At 43.1% G+C, this 19,089-nt stretch overlaps 1 protein-coding gene across 1 annotated transcript in view; it reads right to left on the bottom strand.

The window, feature by feature from the left end:
• Positions 1 to 18,043, bottom strand: part of LOC119661184 (beta-galactoside alpha-2,6-sialyltransferase 2) — a 42,366-nt gene extending 24,323 nt beyond the window's left edge. Inside the window, exons 1-2 of the mRNA XM_038070402.1 lie at positions 17,760 to 18,043; positions 3,193 to 3,738 (exon numbers count right to left, since the gene is read on the bottom strand). Of these exons, the coding sequence (XP_037926330.1) occupies positions 3,193 to 3,738; positions 17,760 to 17,910 (697 nt within the window). The 5' untranslated portion in view covers positions 17,911 to 18,043. The remainder of the gene's footprint in view (positions 1 to 3,192; positions 3,739 to 17,759) is intronic.
• Between the last annotated feature and the right edge of the window lie 1,046 nt (positions 18,044 to 19,089).

The following is a 19,089-nucleotide window of genomic DNA, read 5'->3' as shown; positions in this document are numbered from 1 at the left end:
TCCCTCCAAACTCAACATTATGTCCTATGTTATACTTTACGTACCTGCAAACTTTTGTAGTCCTAAGATGGAGGGATCTTTGGAAAGTATTTAAAATTTATTTGAACAAAGATCGGTATGAAATGTATTTGCGGGTAAAGATTTTCTTAGAGGCACCTTTATGATTTCTTTCGAATTTTCCAGTTTAATGTTTTATGAGAATTAGTTCTGTTTCGCTTCATATTTGTACTTTCTGAACCCTCACGGCCCTACAATACTTTGCAACCAATGTTGATTCTAAGGTCTGTTTCATAAAGTACGAGTAATAATCAAGCTATTTCGTTTGATACCCCACACGGCGATTTCTAGCAAAATATAGCCGTTTCCGAGAAAAGTGCGTGTGACAAATAGACAGGCGGGCAGACAAGCAGACTTCTCTTTACTCTTTCTGAATTGAATATTCACATCCCTTTCATTAAATATGCCTTGGACATTATGACTTCTATTTGCTTACATAGAATTTGACAGATTAGTGGGATGCGTAGTTCAGTGGCATAGAGCAGGCAGTTTTGACGCGGCACGTTTCGATGTCGCTTATTTGGAAGCGGTGTCTTTCGACGCGGTAATATTTCAACGCTTCTGGGGAAGGATTTATCGCCCCTGTTTTATACGGAGCGTACCCCGATGATATTCCGCAGACAAGTATTGAAGAAAGCTTCGAGTTTTTGAGTAACAGTAGAGTTCACTTTCCATTTGCTAAACCCATATAGCAACACAGAAAGAAAACTAACACAGAACAGTCTGAACTCGATGTTGGAGTAGAGATTACCACATTTCCAAATGCTAAATAAAACAGCGAAAGCGAATCTAGCGCTGCTGATGACAAAATCTAGTTCGGTGCCACCGTCGGCAAAAACCTTGCTTCTTAGATATACAAATAGATCGATACCTTCGATTCTCTGCCCATTAATGCAGATACGGTCAGTCAGATTGAGAATCTTGGATTTGTTGATATTTATCTTCAGTCCAACTTTACCAAGGTCCATGATCCGGTGAGAGAGCAATCGGATGTCGTCAGCATAGTCGAGGTGTCTGAGGAAAGATTCCATGTTCCACTGAGCACCACCACGTTCTCTGGATCTCCCCGCTTTGGACCTCCAAATCCTCCGAGATTTTACCTCGGCGCAGCACCTGACATCTTACATCATCATATGTCGTTCTGATAATGGCGGAATACCCCTCCTGCGTAGAATATTCCAGATACACTATCTGTTCAAGATCTGAACATCCCGTACTGTTCCAAAATAATCTGGATGGTGTTGATGTGGTCAATGCACTTTTCCGGAGCTGAAACCAGCCAGCAGTAGCTGCAGGTACAGCGGTAAATAACTCTGCTGGGTGACTTTAGAGAATACTCTTGACCCACAAGATATGCGCACTAGGAATTGTTGCCCCTGCGCTAACTAACACTGCAGATTAGATTAAAAAACTTTATTTATTTGATCAAAATTTTCACACTTCTAGTTTAATAGGGCGCACAAAAAGAAAACATGTGTTCCCGTGTCGAGAGTCGAGGCAGAAGAGACCGATCAATTTTCCCAAGGTCCGTTTGTTACAAACCAACGGCATTTTTACGTTGGTTTCCCCCTCTCGTGGCGAGTTCGAATAAGCCACGGAGAGCGCCGGCGGAGTCATCTATCTGCTCGCATTAACAACATTCGAAATTTATTTAACCCCGCTGCGACACAAGACCGTCGAGCCCAGCGGCCTTCGGCTATTTGAGAGTATTGCTTGCCCTTCCGTTCATTGATTCGCCGCCACGGTTCAGCAGTCAGCCAGATCTTATGATGCTCCCTCAGGACGTAGCCGACAAGCCGCGCAGCACTCGATAAAAGAGCATTTTTGATGGCACTCCAATGTTCATTGATATTGTGGGGTGTGTTACTCAGTGTATATGCTGTTCAATCAGCAAGGCAGCTCTCGCATTGTAGAGTGGCAAATGGATCATACAAGCGGTCGAATTTAGGTGGACACAGCTTCCCAACCTTCCGAGAAGTAGCGGGCGCAACACGTAAGCGAACGTAAACGGCCATCAGATATCGTGATCCATTCGGATGCCAACTTCAGTGCCTCTCTCTCATCCAGGAAACAACTTATAAATCTACTGTTGATCGCAAAGTGGTCAATCTGATTGCTTGTACGGTATCGGTCAGGCGCTGTGTATTGAGAATTAAGAATACTCTCAAAATCTTCCCTGCTTGTCCTAAGTGGTGACTAAAAGAGACATTTTTGGGCTAGCAAACTGCAAATGTAAAAACTGAAATTCCACAACGCCTCGAATAGGGACTGACTCACGGCTACTACCTCTGCAAAACGCTCCTCGACGACGGTAGCGAGAGTTCCTAGAAAACTCGCTTTCTGAAACTTGAGCGGAAATAAACTGCACAATCTGGGCGTAAGCGAAGTAAGATGGTGAAACCCTGGCGAGTACTTCTCTCGATCTTGCGACACTAAGGACAATGTGCTCGGGCTGTTTCTGACGGCTGCCGCAAGGCGTGCTCTCTTCACTTGGGAACCGATTTCTGGCACACCGCAGAGATCTGGCTACAAGATTCCGGTCCAGATTAAGGACACAATTGCCAGTGATGTGCATTAACAACGGAGACTTGCAATATAGTAAGAAGTATGCTTTCTACGAGTAATTACACATAGTTAAGGAGTGGTCTCCCAAAGGTGACATTGTGATTGTGATGGGTGATCTGAATGCTGAGGTAGGCTCTGACAACACCTTGCTCGGTCATGTGATGAGGAAACACATTCTTGGCGTCCATAAAGTCAGTTGGGCTTCAACTGAATTCAGTTCACAACCACTTTAATTTACTGGCAGTTTGGCTACATGCCCAGAGCCTGCACTAGAGCGCAAGACATATTCTATCTGTGCCGGAAATGTAAAGGGCTAGGCGGTTTTCACAAGGAATGGAACGAAAATCACAAATACCTGTTCTGCAGGGAAATATTATGTTATTATAGAGTTTATTTGAATCCTGTCGGAATGAGAATGATTGTGCTGTTAGTATGAAGGATGTCATGAGAACTTAAACTTGTATTATTTGATTAACGAAAACTCATATTCCCTAGTAACTGGATATTGACGATTCAATTTTATAGAATCTAGACATTTATAAGAATAAATTTAACTAAATAAAAACTTACCGATAAAGTGCCCCAATCTTGAGTTCCTCATCGAACCAGCACTCGATACGATGGCGCAACTTCTTATCTCCTGAAACATCTTGAAGAGTTTCCGCTTTGGAAAAAACTTCCCAAGCGGTAGTTTATTCATCGGCGGATCCCGTTTTCTTAAAATCCGTACTTTAGCTTTCATTACCATGCATGTCGCCATACTCCCATCGTCGTAGTCCATCATAGCCTCCCTGAAATCCCATCTTGAATGGTATTTTCTCCTGTAGTCAACGTTGTAGAAATTTGGTTCATTCACAATCATTTTTGCAGATTTATGGAATTCGCCCAGGATACGGTCGCGATACAAAGCGGTTTTGTTGCCGCATTCATAGGAATTTCGATCGTAGCAAATGAATGTTTTCGGATCGAGCGGGAGAAATGTCCTTCGAGGCAGGTAGAAGCGAGGTCGTTGCATTGGTTGCGATTTATTTGTTGCTGGCTTTTCCTTACTTTGGAAAATTATTTTATCTGTCGCATTGTACTTCAGGAGAAAGACACTTCGACGCTGGCGACCATCTAAAATTGAGGTAAACAGATTCGCATAAAATTGTATCAACTTGCAAATGGAATTTTTGAAGAGTGATTTCTGTTTCTTAATACAATGTCAGTTATGTCATTTACGAAGGATGAACTTCAGAAATGCGTTTTTATTTCAATGGATTCATGAAACAAAAACACTTGACGTTATACAATGATAATAATGGTGACTTTGAATCATTGACATTTCAGGTCAAATCGATTCTCTTCATTAACTTCTTCCACTAAACTTATATCTGGATCCTCTATGGTCCTTTGTGGAAGGTGGGATATAGACGGAGAACTGGCTACATGAAAGCATACATGACTCGTTGCATGAAAATTTTTACCAGGAAACGGTTGGATTTTCGTCGGTGAAGCAACAGCCGGACAGTTGCCAGGCCTACTGGAAGACTAAGGTATGGACTAAGATATGCCATACCTGCTAAAAATCCAATCATTTCCAGACGAAATTTTTCATACATCCTCATGGTCCAAATTGGAACAATGCGTTCGAGTATAGTACTCGATATCTCAAGTGATGCTGGCTTCCAAAGCTTAGACTAAAGTTGGCTTATCGATGAAGATTAGGGACTTCACATAAACCCAGAGAAAATAATCTAAAGGAATGATGTCACATCATCTAGGTGGCCAATTTACCGAGTTTAATCGTGAAATCAAGCGTTGACTGAACTGTGGCTTTATGGCAAATAGCGCCATTTTGTTGAAATTGAAACTCATGGTTCGATAGCAGTAATTACTGATGCCTGATTTCTGAGCCAAATCATTGTTTTCTGTGGAGGTATTGGTAGCTCTTGAAACTTCTCAGGTTGTTGATCGTCTCAAATATGGCAATTCTGTTTATTAACATATCGATTAAGCTAGAAATGCGCCTCCTTACTGAAGAATTTTCGGCAATAAAACAACGGACTTCTTTCTGCTGATCCAGAGCCCAGTCGCTGAAGGTATTCCGCAACCCTAAGTCAGGCGACTTTAGCTCATGAATGAGTTAAATTTTTAAGCTTTAAGGTCAAGATCCTTAAGCAAAAATCGCCAAGTTGAGTAGAACAAGTCAAGCTGTTGAGATCGGCGCCGAATCAACCATGGTCTATGTGAACACTCTCATCTACCCTTGCTATATTTTTTTTCACTGCAGGATGTGGTGGGTCTGCGGGGTTAAATATTATTCAAAAATATAAACTGGATTTTAAGCTTGTGAATGGTATTGGCAGTGGTTTTTGGAGGATCGATGATGCACACCGTACATACTCTAAGCACAAGAAAAAACTTTTTCCCGAATGCTCATGTTAATCTATCAATGATGAGTTTGTCAGGGAGTAAAAATAACATGGAGGTTTGACACAAACCGCGCATTATCAAATAAAAAAGCCACATCTAAAAAGAAGTCCAAATGAAACATCCTTTAGTTATGTAAATACCTTTATGAATAATTCAAAGTAATTTCCAGCCAACTATTGGCCTATGCTGACGATATCGACATCATGGGAAGAACCACCCGAGACGTACAAACTGCCTTCATCCAGATCGAGCAAGCGGCGCGATATCTTGGGCTGCACATCAATGAAGGGAAGACAAAATATATGGTGGCAACGTCAGCACCGAAGACGAATCGACCAACAACACCAAACCGCACTGGTCAAACGGGAAGAATAAAGATAGGAAACTACAACTTTCAGACCGTTGATAATTTCTCCTAACTAGGGTTGAAAATCACAACCGATAACAGCTACGATGATGAAATCCGCGCACGGTTGTTGTCAGCCAACAGAGCTATTTCAGCTTACAAAGACTGTTCCGCTCGAAACGTCTCACCATAGGGTCAAAGCTCTTACTGTACAAGACAATGATCTTGCCAGTCCTCATGTATTCCTCGGAGACTTGGGTTCTTAGCAAGAAGAATTGCGAACTCTTATCTGCGTTCGAGAGAAGAATCCTCTGAAGAATTTTTGGCCCCCTACATGAGGATGGACGATTCCGTAGCCTACACAATGACGAAATCTATGACCGATACCAGGACCGTCCAGTTGTGGATCCGGCTCAATAGGTTACGGTGGGTGGATCACTTAATCCGTATGGATGAGAATGATCCAGCCCGGAAAGTCTATAAGGGCAATATTTATGGTAGAAAAAGAAGACGAGGCAAATCCTGCCTAAGATGGAGCGATGGCGTAGGCCAGGACGCCAAATAGCTTTTAGGGATATCGAATTGGTGGACATCGGCGCAAAACTGGGATATCTGGAGATCCTTATTAAGGCAGGCCTAGACCGGATACCGGTTGTTGCGCCGTTGATGATGATGAATTTTATGAATAATTTGAATAAACCACATATGATTGAGTTTGTCGTCAGTTGGAAGGCAGTTGAACTTATTGTCAAATGAAAGGGTTCGATTGGAGAGTGCTAAGTTTAGGTTTCGTTTTTAGAATCTGCAGTTACTGATCTTTTGATTTTTTCTTGAATTTACTGCACCAAATCCTAAATGAATAGTTCCTGAGGGCAATATCTGTTTGCCATGAACTCTTATGTGGAGCAGAGCGCGTGAACTTCACCTATGCGTCGTTATTCTTGGTAATCTGTTTTAGCCGCTATTAGTTTGTTCGGAATACCCCTTTTACGTTAAAACTGTTCAAAATTGATGAAGGGCAGATGTAGTGGGGATGTAAACTCAGCGCACTGCTCTACAATTATCCGAAGGATGTTGACGTGGTGGGTACTGGAGAAACTACAGTGGAAACCGTCCCCTGCTCTTTGATACGCCCCAGGTTTATTTGAACTATTATATTTGTAGCAGTATTCAAGGCGAATGCCCAGCTTCAAAATCTTAATCAAAATTTCCTTCGTCAACCCAGAGGAAAAGTTTTCAGATTCCCAGCATTCACTAATGTGTGGAAGTTCTGCAGAGAATACGGCAAATAGTTTCCCAGGGAGATCCTTAATGCTGCCAGCATTTGAGCATTTGATGGCTAAACTGGTATGGGAATGCCTTGAGAAACTGAATACACTCGGCTCGTCCAACAGGGTCTGGATATTTTGGGTTCCAGGCCATGCTGGGTTGGAAGAGAACGAGGCAGCGAACGAACTAGCCAAGAAGGGAGCAGGGACGCCTTTACACGGACCAGAACCCTTCTGTGAAATCGGAAACGGTTTCATGGCCATGAATCTAAGAAATGAAGAGGAACGGTCGAGGGAACTATACTGGGCGGGCCTACCAGGGATGGAGAAGTCCAGGGTGCTTATTGGGGGTTACGAACCCATATGCATAAAGGATTGCTTAAACCTCACCAAAAAGAACCTCCGAATCATAGTGGGAATTCTCACTGGTCATTGTCGGCTGAACTATCACCTAGGGAAGCTAGGGATATCTACGGACACTGCCTGCAGGTTCTGTGAGGAGGAGGACGAAACCTCTATACACGTCCTGGGACAGTGTCCGGCACTTGTGCAAAGTAGGTCGAGGCATCTGGGAGAACACTTAATACCAGATGCAAAGCTGAAAGATCTGGAAGCAGGGAACATACTAAAGTTCCTAATGGTTATAGGCCTGCTTGAGATACTATGATCAATGGGTACACTATAACCAGTAAAAGGGGCACAATAGTTCTTCAAGGACGCGGTGCGACTTGCCCTTAACAGAATAATAATAATAATACGATGGCCTGCCATGTCATCGAAAAGTGTTTTAATTTTCCAGTGATACCATTCCACCTACAGTTTCCTCTATGTTCCTCCTTCCTTCCACGAACCGCTGGCATTGGAAGCATATGTGCGTTGGGTTTTCGGGGACCTCTTCGCAGTTTGGACAATCAAGTGAGTGATTATTTTAAAGCTATACAGGTATACCCGGTATCCATCATGGGCGGTGGAAAAGTGGGTGAGATTATAATTGATCTCCCCGTGGGAACAGCGACTCTTTTTTGAGTGAAACCATTGCTGTTGCCATCTAATTATAGATCTCTCTGATGTTACATATGTTCATCATTTCGGCTGCCAAAATGTTAATCGGCATCATGAGATGACGAACGCCGCATCATCTGCGATGATCAGGAAGGCAGAACACACTATTAAGGCTGTTCTTCTGTAAACCGCACGTTACATAAAATATGCCGCTCTGTTCCCCAAACTGGGACCGTATACAGAATGGCGCCATCTCCGTTGTGCTCTAGTTGATAATGGTGGATAAAATTATACGGATATTGGACATCGATAAAACGATAGTGGTCGCATATGATGATGATTTTGTGGTATTAGAGCTTGAGGTGTGCCTGCTGGCTGCAAAATGCCGACTCGGCAACAATACAGCCAAAACAGCTACTACAGCTGCTATCTACCACCAATATAACGATAACCGCACTCCACCTCATGCGCCTAAACGAACGGAGATTATCCGTTTCTTTTAATGTTGTTCTAATCTGAGTTAAAGTGGAGATTAGATATAGAAAGGCTATGAGGGCTAAGAAGGGCTTTTCATGTCTACAAGGAGGCCTTCGTGAGGAAATAGGGTTTTCAGCCAAGCGTGGTTTTTGGTTGTACTTCGACGTGGTGCTCAGAGGTGGCGGTGAGGAAGACGGAGCGGCAACCCTGTCGGCCAAACCAAAACCAAGTGGTTTAGAAGAACCTCCATAGTGGTGGCACCGGGAGACGCTGTACTCACTTTGGTTTGCTGGCCGTGATGCAGTAGGTGGATGCTCCAAAGGCCTAATCACGGCGATCAACCCCGAGTCTGCACGAAACCTTACCAGGGGTATACTGGTACCATGGGAACCGGGATAGCCCCTGGACTCTCATACTTCGGGTGAACTCCCGTTGTATGTGAGTACAACTCGGTTATTTACGATAGGCCCCCTAGTGGGAGTTTCATGGTGGTTGTGGTTGTGCTCAAGCGAGAAGGCCTCGGCGTGGTGTTGCGTTTCAACACGGGTACCGTACTCCTTAGTTCGGTAGAGATTTAGGTATAGGTATACACTTGGTATAGACTGGTACGGTTGTTGCTTGTCTCAGCGGGGCTCTGATTGTGGTCACAAAATCAATCCGTGTCTGAAGAGGACCGTAGGATTAAGTTTCCACGACGGGTACTTACGTTAAGCAGTCAAGGGCTTAACTGTACCTCGACGTGGTCCATCCATGATTCTATTGTATGGTCGGCGGCGCTTAGCACGAAATACAATAAAACCAACCTTAACAGGATCCAGAAAACAGCAATATCAACGTACTACTGATGCTCAGCAATCCTGCGGAGTGAAGGATGCGGATCACCCTACACACATTCTCGAGTTGTGGGAAGGAGGAGGAGATCCTCAGGTAATTCAATTTGCGTTTGCTCAGCTAAAGCAAGAATCAGGCCGCGGGTATAAGGCAAACGATTCTCTGAAGACTTCAAGATTTGAAACTGAGAGAACGAATGGTACTGAATGGCGCATTGAAGCCAGAAGTGTATCCCGAGAATTTATCGTATACGTAGAAAAGGTAAGACACTTGAAAATTTTTCGTCATCTCCTAAAATACTGAATACAGATCGGTACGATGTTCTATAAATTAGGCTTGGTTACCTGAAAATAATTAGACTTTTCTCAATGATTGAACTTATAGGGAAAATTTCATGGCTTTTAGGTGTGTCAAAAAAAGGGAAATAATGAAAAAAAAATAACTGAAGAAAAGATTATATCGTCTCTAATATTATTTGACCTTGACCTATATTAAACGCTTTCATACATTCTCTTTGAAGCGCTATAATTTATTAATATGGTTTCAGGGTACTTCACCCCAACTTGATGTTTCCAGCTTATTCTCCAGGCAGCTACCCCCGAAAATTTTCAGTTACGTTGAGATCGGGTAAAAAATTTCACCTATCTGGTGGGCTTCTAGATATCTGCTGTTCCAATATTTAGCGTAAATGTCCCCACTGATGAAGGCTAACTTCGACCGAATTTTAAACTCGATAGCGCCCCCTGCAATAACTGAACCTCCACAATGCTACGGCTTTCTTGAAATGATTTCCTCCTTTCGAATTTTGTGGGAATAATACTTCGATTATCTAAAATAAATATTGTGGGCTAGGAAAAGCCGCATGTCGCTACTTTTTCCCATTGACTTGGTTTTCTTTAAAAGTAATCCTTAGTGTCGATTTCCACTATTGAATGAGCGACGATTTTTGAATTTTCCTCGCAGTGAGAGCAGCAGTCGAAGCCTCCTGCCTGTTTATGTTTGCCATTTGGCAGTTCCAAATATTCTGCAAAAGATGTTTGGATTCTTCAACAATATAAATTAGAAGTGGCTTTGGCGGTTCAGTGATTGCTGGTCAATTGACCTTGCCAGTGGAATAGTACATATCAGGCATTTTTTACAGAAACCTTAAAGTGCGGCAATACAAACACAATATAGCCAAAGCCTCTTGAGATAGAGGTTCTAATTTCTCCCGTTTTTAGCCGCGAGTTTTGTTCTTCAGATATTTCAACAGCTCTACTGGCTACCAGTTATCGTGCATGACTGGTCGATTTCCCAATTTAAGCCCCATCCCTGGAAGGGGTGAGAACTTTATGGTGAGGGAGGAGGAGGTCTCCCCTCTTCAAGTCTGATAAAAACTCGTGGTGGTTGAAAAATCGCTGCAGAGACCTCCTCTTAGAAAGTTAAGGCGTTGCAAATGGGGAATATTTTGATATCATCATGTCAAAGTTTGATTTTCCAACCTTGCCAAGGAGGGAGGGAGAAAGAATAAAAAGTCACTCCTTTCTATCCCGCTAAAAACCCACAACAGTCACTTCTTCTGTAAAAGTTGCGGTGCCTTGAAGAGGGCCTCTTTTCGAAACATTAATAAGCTTATTGGTGGGGCAATCATTGTTGCGATGTGCAACGGTGATTGCAGAAAAGGCTGCTCCTTGCCCGACCACCTCCTTTTGTACCCACGCGAGTGAGGGGGTTTGGTTGGAAGAGCAAGGGAGGTGCCTGCCTGACTGATTGCCCCACCATTATTATTCTGTTAAGGGAAAGTCGCACCGCGTCCGTAAAGAACTATTGTGCCTCCTTTACTGGGTAAAGTGTACCTATTGATTACAGTATTTCAAGCAAGCCTATAACCGTCTGGAACTTTAGTATGTTCTCTACTTCCAGATCTTTCAGCTTTGCATCTGGTATTAAGTGTTCCCCCAGATTCCTCGACCTACTTTGCACAAGTGCCGGACACTGTCATATTTCTCACAAAACCTGCAGGCAGTGTCCGTAGATATCCCTAGCTTCCCTAGGTGATAGTTCAGCCGACAATGACCACTTAAAATTCCCACTTTGATTCGGATCTTCTTTTCGGTGAGGTTTAAGCAATTCTTTGTGCGTATGGGTTCGTATCCCTAAATGAACACTCTGGACTGCTCCATCCCTGGTAGACCCGCCCAGTATAGTTCCCTCAACCGTTCCTCTTCATTTCTTAGATTCATAGCCATGAAACCGTTTCCGATTCCACAGAAGGGCTCTGGCCCGTGTAAAGGCGTCCTTGCTCCCTTCTTGGCTAGTTCGTCCGGTGGCTCGTTGCCTTCCAACTCAGCATGGCATGGATCCAAACCTTGTTGGACGAGCCGAGTTCACCTGGTTGGACCTAAGTGCCTTGATCGCTGCTTGGCTATTGGTGAGAATAGCTATGTTCTGCCCCCTATAATTGTTTTGCAGATTAAAGGAGGCACATTTATCTATGGCGTATATTTCGGCCTGGAATATGTTAGTGCACCTGCCCATTGGCTCAAAGTACATTTTCCTTGGACCAATGGCACCCGCTCCCTCTACTGTAAAGGATCCGTCAGTGTACCAAGTAATCAGTTGCTGATTTAAGCCGTATGTCGCAGCCACGCTCTCCTAATTCGCCTTGTTACTCAAACGTATTTCAAACTTCTTATCGAAGTGAAACCTCGTTGCCATGTTATCCCTTGGTATCAGTAATTCGAGATACCGCCTAGAAAGAATATCAATCTTCCTTCGATTTCGGCAGCTCCCCGCCTCACTCATACTACCGGCCATCCTGAATATTGCCCTCCTTGCCTGCATCTGTATGTGCAGATGGAGAGGGGTTAATCCCAGAAGGACCTCCAGAGATGCCGTTGGGCATGTCTTCATTGCCCTACTCATACACACGCAAGCCAGCCTTTGGAGCTTATGTAATTCCCTGGCTTGTGTGCTGAGTTCGGTTCTTTCTGCCCAGATTACCGTTCCATAGGTAATCATTGGTCTTACTATTGCAGTACATATGCAAAGTAGTATCTTCGGGCTGCAAAAAAATGTTTTCTTGCTATGGATCTACAAGTCAACAGAGCCCTCGTGACTTTCCGACAAGTGTTTCCCATATATGTCTTCCAGAGTGATTTTTGGTCTAGCGCCCATTGCCCCACCAATAAGCTTATTATTGTTACGAAAATAGCCCTTGTACGAGGCATCATAACCTTTTAGCGGGTCGTGATTTCAGGAAATCTTCGACTATGTTAGGCAGAGATGACGTTATTCTTTCTTCTCCATACTCTCTTTATCTCCTCTCTCTCCGGGGGTGCTCTGATGAACTCAACTTTACCATGATGATGTCAAAATAAATCCTTCCTTTTGTTTAATTAATTAATTTTGTTTTCCCAAAAAATTGCTGCCTATAATTGCATGATTCACCGACTGATCACATACCCTCTTTCGGAATACGGTTTCAAACATGGATGGCGTAAAGTAAGATCGAGTTAATAACCCTGGCAATAAGTAGCTTATAAGAATACCGTGGCGCCCACCACGTTCCGCATTCCCATTCCCGCAGATCAGCAATACCAGTTGCCGCTTCTAAGCTATGGGGAATATCCCCTCGGACATGCACGTTTCGAGTAATTCAGCGGACATGTCCGATATGGATTTTACGGCGAGCTTAGTGGCTCTATTCGGTATGCCGTCCAAGCCCGGAGTTTTGTTGTGCAGAAATTGCCGTCACATTAGGGATTTCTGAAATGTGTAAATGCCCCTCTCTTGCTGGGGAAACAACTCCTGGATGATTTTTAGCAAGAGAGTAGGCCACGTGATCTGGGGGGATGACCTCTCAGCCGACGCATCACAATTCTATAGGCGCTTCCAGACGGATTTAGCGTAGAAGCTGTACACGTACACACCGCTTTTTTCGCCTACACGAAACCACTGGCCGACTGACTCATGCCGCATTGTATAGGTTGGCTACCGCACGTCCATATCACTGCTCCACCAGTCCAATCTGTGATCCATACACCACCGTCACCGTTTCTGTAGGGTTCACTTGCGATGGCAATTTCCATCTGAGATTCATAAGTGGTCTCCTCAAGTAAGTCCTGAGCGATCCTGCAATGGTTGGGGTTTATTTGAATAAACCACTTCCAGCAATATGCCGGTTATCCCTTCCTTTCTTTCTGTCTGCCTATCTATCTGTCTGTTACACTCGATTTTTTCGGAAACGGCTGAACCGATTATCACAAAATTTGATGAGAACGTGTGGTCTGGGAATCCCTTTACATATAACCGGCGGTGGCGCCATTTGGTCTTGAGTTTAAGGGGGTTTCCAATATATGCGAAAGGAGGGTGCGACATTTTTTTCACAGAATGTGGTTATATGGTTTATCAAATGAACGGGCTCAATTAGTACTTTTCGAAACTGGTCTCATATTTGATATCGGGTAGTGGAGTGGGGGCTCAAAATATGACCCTCAAAAAGTGTGACAGGTCTCGTTTTTACAACCTAACCAACGGAAAATTCTGAAAAAAACTCATTGGTGTATCTAGACAAAATCAAGGCCTCAAAATACATTCAGTTCCGATCCATGCATACATAAAGTTAATCATAGTATAATCATAGTAAAGTATATTAGCATATTTTAGAAATTTAGCCGCAAACCCCAGTTAAATTCATCCTAGATGTGCACAATTTGGGAGTAGTATAAGGGATAACACAAGGCATAACTCTGGGAAGTCTGAAGGAAATCTAACTATTATTAACAAAGCTATGGAAGGTGAAACTTTTATATTTTATGTGAATTTTGTCCATTCTAAAACGTGTATGATGTCGTTATAACCTATCAATTCGTCAGTACCACAACAAAGTGAGCTCATGTAAGTGGGAGGTCGCTGCGAGACATTTTAGTTTTTTAATCATTCATATATCAATATCAATTACTGGAGATATTTATTTATATGCATATGTTAATGAAGCTTTTGGATAGTGCCTAATTCAGCTAAATGTATTTGAACATCGAACCAGTGGTATTCAATATACGTACGGTAAATGCTATATGTATACTTTTGTGCACGAAGTCAATTGGAAATAGAAGTACGATCACATACAGGGTGCGGCAGCATAACTTCCTTTTTTAAAATGCGTGCCACTCAGTTAGTTGATGTCATAGCGGAGCGCTAGTGGTCTCGTTCAAGAGGGGATACTGTAAAGTTTTGTCCCGACACGGTTCAGTCGCCATAATGCATTGGAATAGTGAGGAACGTGCCTTTGCCGTTGAGGTTTACTTTTCAAGCGGATGTTCGGTTATTGCAACACAGCGTGCATTTCGGAATCGCTTTAATTTAGCCCCGTTGGCTCCCGTCCCAGACCGCAAATCAATTGTTAGATGGGTCACTACATTGAGACAAACTGCAAGTGCGACAAAAGGAAGAACTGGAGTCCCTCGGCCCGTTAGATCACCTGAGAACATTGAAGCAGTGGGAGCGTCAATGTTGCGATCGCCACGACGTTCTGCGCGCAAATACGCATCTGCCCTTGGACTATCCGATCGTTCTGTGAGAAGAATTCTTCGTGATGATCTTCATTTTCATCCCTATAAGATGGCGATAGTGCAGGAACTTTCAGAACGTGACTTCAATTCTCGGATGAACGCGTGTGAGCGTCTTCTTGATGTCGTTCCCGAGGGTGCTATTGTTTTTTTTAGCGATGAAGCCCATTTTCATTTGTGTGGGTCGGTTAACAAACAAAACATGCGCTACTGGGCTGACACCAACCCTCGAGAATTGCATCAAAAGCCTTTGCATTCACCCAAAGTCACAGTGTGGTGTGCAATTTCCTCAGCTGGAATTATTGGTCCCTGGTTTTTTGAGGAAAATGAGGTTACAGTGACAGTGAATTCGGACCGGTATGTAAACATGCTACAGAATTTTTTTTCCCACGGCTAGAAAATTTGGATTTGGGGGACACTTGGTTCCAACAAGACGGTGCAACAGCACACACTTCAAGAGCATCGATGGCTGTTTTGAGGGAACACTTTCCAGAGCGCCTTATCTCAATTAGAGGCGATTTGGAATGGCGCTCTCCCGATCTGTCCCCTTGTGATTTTTTTCTATGGGGTTTTTGAAATCCCGTGTTTATGTGAACCGTCCAAGAACCCTACACAATTTGAAGACCAACATCCAAGAAGAAATTGCCAACATAACACCTGCTATGCTAACAAGAGTCATGACAAACGCCAGAAATCGGTTTACGGAATGTATGGAGAATGGGGGACGTCACCTAACAGATTTGATCTTCAAAACAATGTAAATAAAAACTTTAGACATGTACCTACATTATAAAAAATAAATAAATATTTTCCGATGCATACAATAGTTTTTATTGAGTTTTGAAAAAAGGAAGTTATGCTGCCGCACCGTGTACATCATCAACGGCGCAACAACCGGTATCCGGTCTAGGCCTGTCTTAATAAAGAACTCCAGACATCCCGGTTTTGCGCCGAGGTCCACCAATTCGATATCCCTAAACGCTGTCTGGCGTCCTGACCTATTCCATCGCTCCATCTTAGGCAGGGTCTGCCTCGTCTTTTTTTTGTACCATAGATATTGCCCTTATAGACTCTCCGGGTGGGATCATCCTCATCCATACGGATTAAGTGACCCGCCAAGAGCTCGCAATTTTCCTTGCTAAGAACTCAAGTTTCCGAGGAATACATGAGGACTGGCAAGTCGTGTATAGTAGGAGCTTTGACCCTATGGTGAGACGTTTCAAGCGGAACAGCTTTTGTAAGCTGCAATAGGCTCTGTTGACTGACAACAACCGTGCGCGGATTTCATCATCGTAGCTGTTATCGGTTGTGATTTTCGACCCTAGATAGGAGAAATTGTCAACTGTCTCAAAGTTGTATTCTCCTATCCTTATTCTTCCTGTTTGACTAGTGCGGTTTGATGTTGTAGGTTGGTTTTCGGTGCTGACGTTGCCACCATATATCATATTTTGTCTTGCCTTCATTGATGTGCAGCCCAAGATCTCGCGCCGCCTGCTCGATCTGGATGAAGGCAGTTTGTACGTCAGTAGTTGGGTGGACTTAAAGAGGATCGTACCTCTTGCATTTACATCAGCGTCACGGATCACTTTCTCGAGGGACAGGTTAAAGAGGGCGCATGATAGGGCATCCCCTTGTCGTAGACCGTTGTTGATGTCGAATGGTCTTGAATTTATATACGTGCTTGTAAAAGCATAATATTTGGTAATAGGCAATGTTTGTTTGTTTAGGGTCAGCATAGTCCGTATAGCTGAGGTTAGAGCGAAGGGCTGTCGTATGGAAGGTCGCGGTTCAAATCTCGCTGGTGGCAGTTCAATTTGTGTCGTGATTTGACGTCGGATACCAGTTGACTCAGTTGTAAAGGAGTACCTGAGTCAAATCAGGGTAATAATCTCTGGCGAGCGCAATACTGATCACATTGCCTACTACAGGGTACTGTAAACTTGTAGTGTACCGTCACGGTTTTGAATGAAGTACTCTAACACACTTGCAGACCCTGATTTCCTCAATTCCATATTTGCATATTAAGTATTTTGTATGCAGACAACAAAATAAAATACAAAATAATAAAATACAAAATAAGTAGATCATTCCAATTGGGAAAAGAAAAATGTAAGAAGGGAATTTCAATATTAAGTTTAATCATATATTGACCTGATTTATTTTTGGTCTAACCCTCCCCAGGAAGGCGTCAGTCCTCTCAAGTAATTAGGGTCGCGCCGTTATATTGGAGGCGGCAGGGGATGAACGTTTAGGTTGGGGTGGGTCGCCGCAGGGTGACCATATCATCTGACCCCCCCACAAAGAGGAAAGGAAGACGGGGGCCATTTGTCGCGGAGATGATTGTGTAGTGTAGATAGTTTAGTTCCTTTGGGATTGAAATTTTCGGTGGTATCAAGCGCCTCAGGACTTCACGTCTCTATTAGAGTATTTTACCCCGGGTGGATTTAGTTTTTTCGACTATTGAGTTAAGGTGCGTAATAAAATCTTTGTGTCCTGACAAACACAAGAACCTCGGCCCTTATCTCACCGAAAGGCCAGCTTTCGGGTTAGCTACATCACGCGCCGTCTGGTTCCTCATATTATCTCCTACAGTCGGTGTGCATGACTGGCAAACCTGTTGGGGAGTTTGGTTGGTTGACAGCCTTGGTGACCATATCGGTGCAAAGGCGATGCTACGCTAGACTCTAATCTTCACATAGTTGGGGCCCAACGTGGGCCGCAGTTACCAGTTCAACTTTTCGATCGTTTTGTCATTCAGCGAAACGTGATATTCCCAAATATTAACTTTTTTGTTGAAAAGTACCTATTTAACTAAAAATGCTGAAAAATCAGAAAAGGTACTGAGGTACTGACGAACTTCAAAAGGTATTAAATTTAGAACCTTTGGTACACAACACAACACTTCTACCTTCCCAATTTGTTAAACATTTTCCAGATCTGCGTCTAATACTTTCGGAAATAGTGAGAAAATTTCAAGGGTACTATATATTCTACGCGCACTAGCAGACAGAGGCAAGGCGGTCTCATTGTTTTATTGTATTGTATACAGAATTTAGTAACGGTAACTATGTTAACATGAATATCAAATAAATTCCCACATAATATGAATAGACCTCAAATTTTATATAGAACCAACTCCAAGATTTATGAAATAATTTTCAATTCGAAATTAAACTCGAATTAAATTTAGCAAATATCCGCTCCGGGTGTTAGTCTATCCGGTAACCAATGCTAAGCGAATATACCAACCATTTTCGAAAAAGCTCTTTCCGCTCAGATTTCTATGTTCTCCAGTGGAATGATAACCGGAAATTGAAGGTGATTTAACCGACTCATAACAGCACGCCAACAGAAAGCAAACCGTTACGGACATCAAGCGGCAATAAAGGCGCGAAAACATATTGCAATTGCGACGAACAGCGCGAATATTCTAACTAAAGCGTCAACACTAAACTGCAACGAAAACTTGAAGAAAATTCATCCCGGAAAGCGAAAAACTTATTGCAATTTTAATGTGACCGTTCCCTTCCGTGGTTTTCTCGACTCTGACGACGAAATTCTGTGAAAGGACAGTGAAAGGTCTTTGCTTTGGGGGTGGCTTGATACTGTGGGTGGCAATGAGAGCTTTTGTAGGGTGTAGGGCCTATGGGGCGGGAAACTTTTTTCGAATGTGTTTTTCTTCAAATGCAGATTATGCTCTTCAGTTTGTAAACATTGGCTTATGGCCATCCATCAGTCGCTTATTAGCTGGCGAACAAGTGAGTTGCGTTCGAGAGTAATGTTCATGGAGTATTTCTTTGAAGGATGTTTTCCAAAGAGTGATAAATGCTTGAGTGTGTCCCTAGATATTGATTCCGGACTGACAAACAAAACCAAATGTTTTATTTTACAAATAATTTTATTCATTTCCGAAATACTGAATTGATCTGTTTTCCTTTTTGCTTCAAGACTACGACTGTAGTATGTTCTGTTGTAGAGAAACTAAGATAAATTGAGTGCTAATTAGGGGTTAGATAGATATGTTCTACTGATTTTAATTTAGTTAACTTAGTTTAATGCAGCCAGGTAAATTTTTTTATGATTTGAGTTCTTAGGATGGGGGGGTCTAATACCTAATACACTAATAGTTCTTCAAGGACGCGGTGCGACTTTCCCTTAACAGAATAATACCATAATGTGGATTTGTTACTTTTTTAGCTAACCCTGTTATCAACTTCTCTTCTATCATCATCATCATCAACGGCGCAACAAACGGTATTCGATCTAGGCCTTCCTTAATAAGCAACTCCAGACATCCCGGTTTTGCGCCGAGGTCCGCCAATTCGATATCCTTAAAAGCTCTCTGGCGTCCTGACTTACGCCATCGCTCCATCTTAGGCAAGGTCTGCCTCGTCTTCTTTTTCTACCATAGATATTGCCCTTATAGACTTTCCGGGTGGGATCATCCTCATCCATACGGATTAAGTGACCCGTCCACCGTAACCTATTGAGTAACCTATCCACAACCGGACGGTCATGGTATCGCTCATAGTTTTCGTCGTTATGTAGGCTATGGAATCGTCCATCCTCATGTAGGGGG

This window comes from Hermetia illucens, chromosome 1 (genome assembly GCF_905115235.1).
Source record: "Hermetia illucens chromosome 1, iHerIll2.2.curated.20191125, whole genome shotgun sequence".
Taxonomy (NCBI): Eukaryota; Metazoa; Arthropoda; class Insecta; order Diptera; family Stratiomyidae; genus Hermetia; species Hermetia illucens.
Note: the sequence above shows the minus strand (reverse complement) of the source record. Positions and strands in the feature narration are given on the sequence as shown.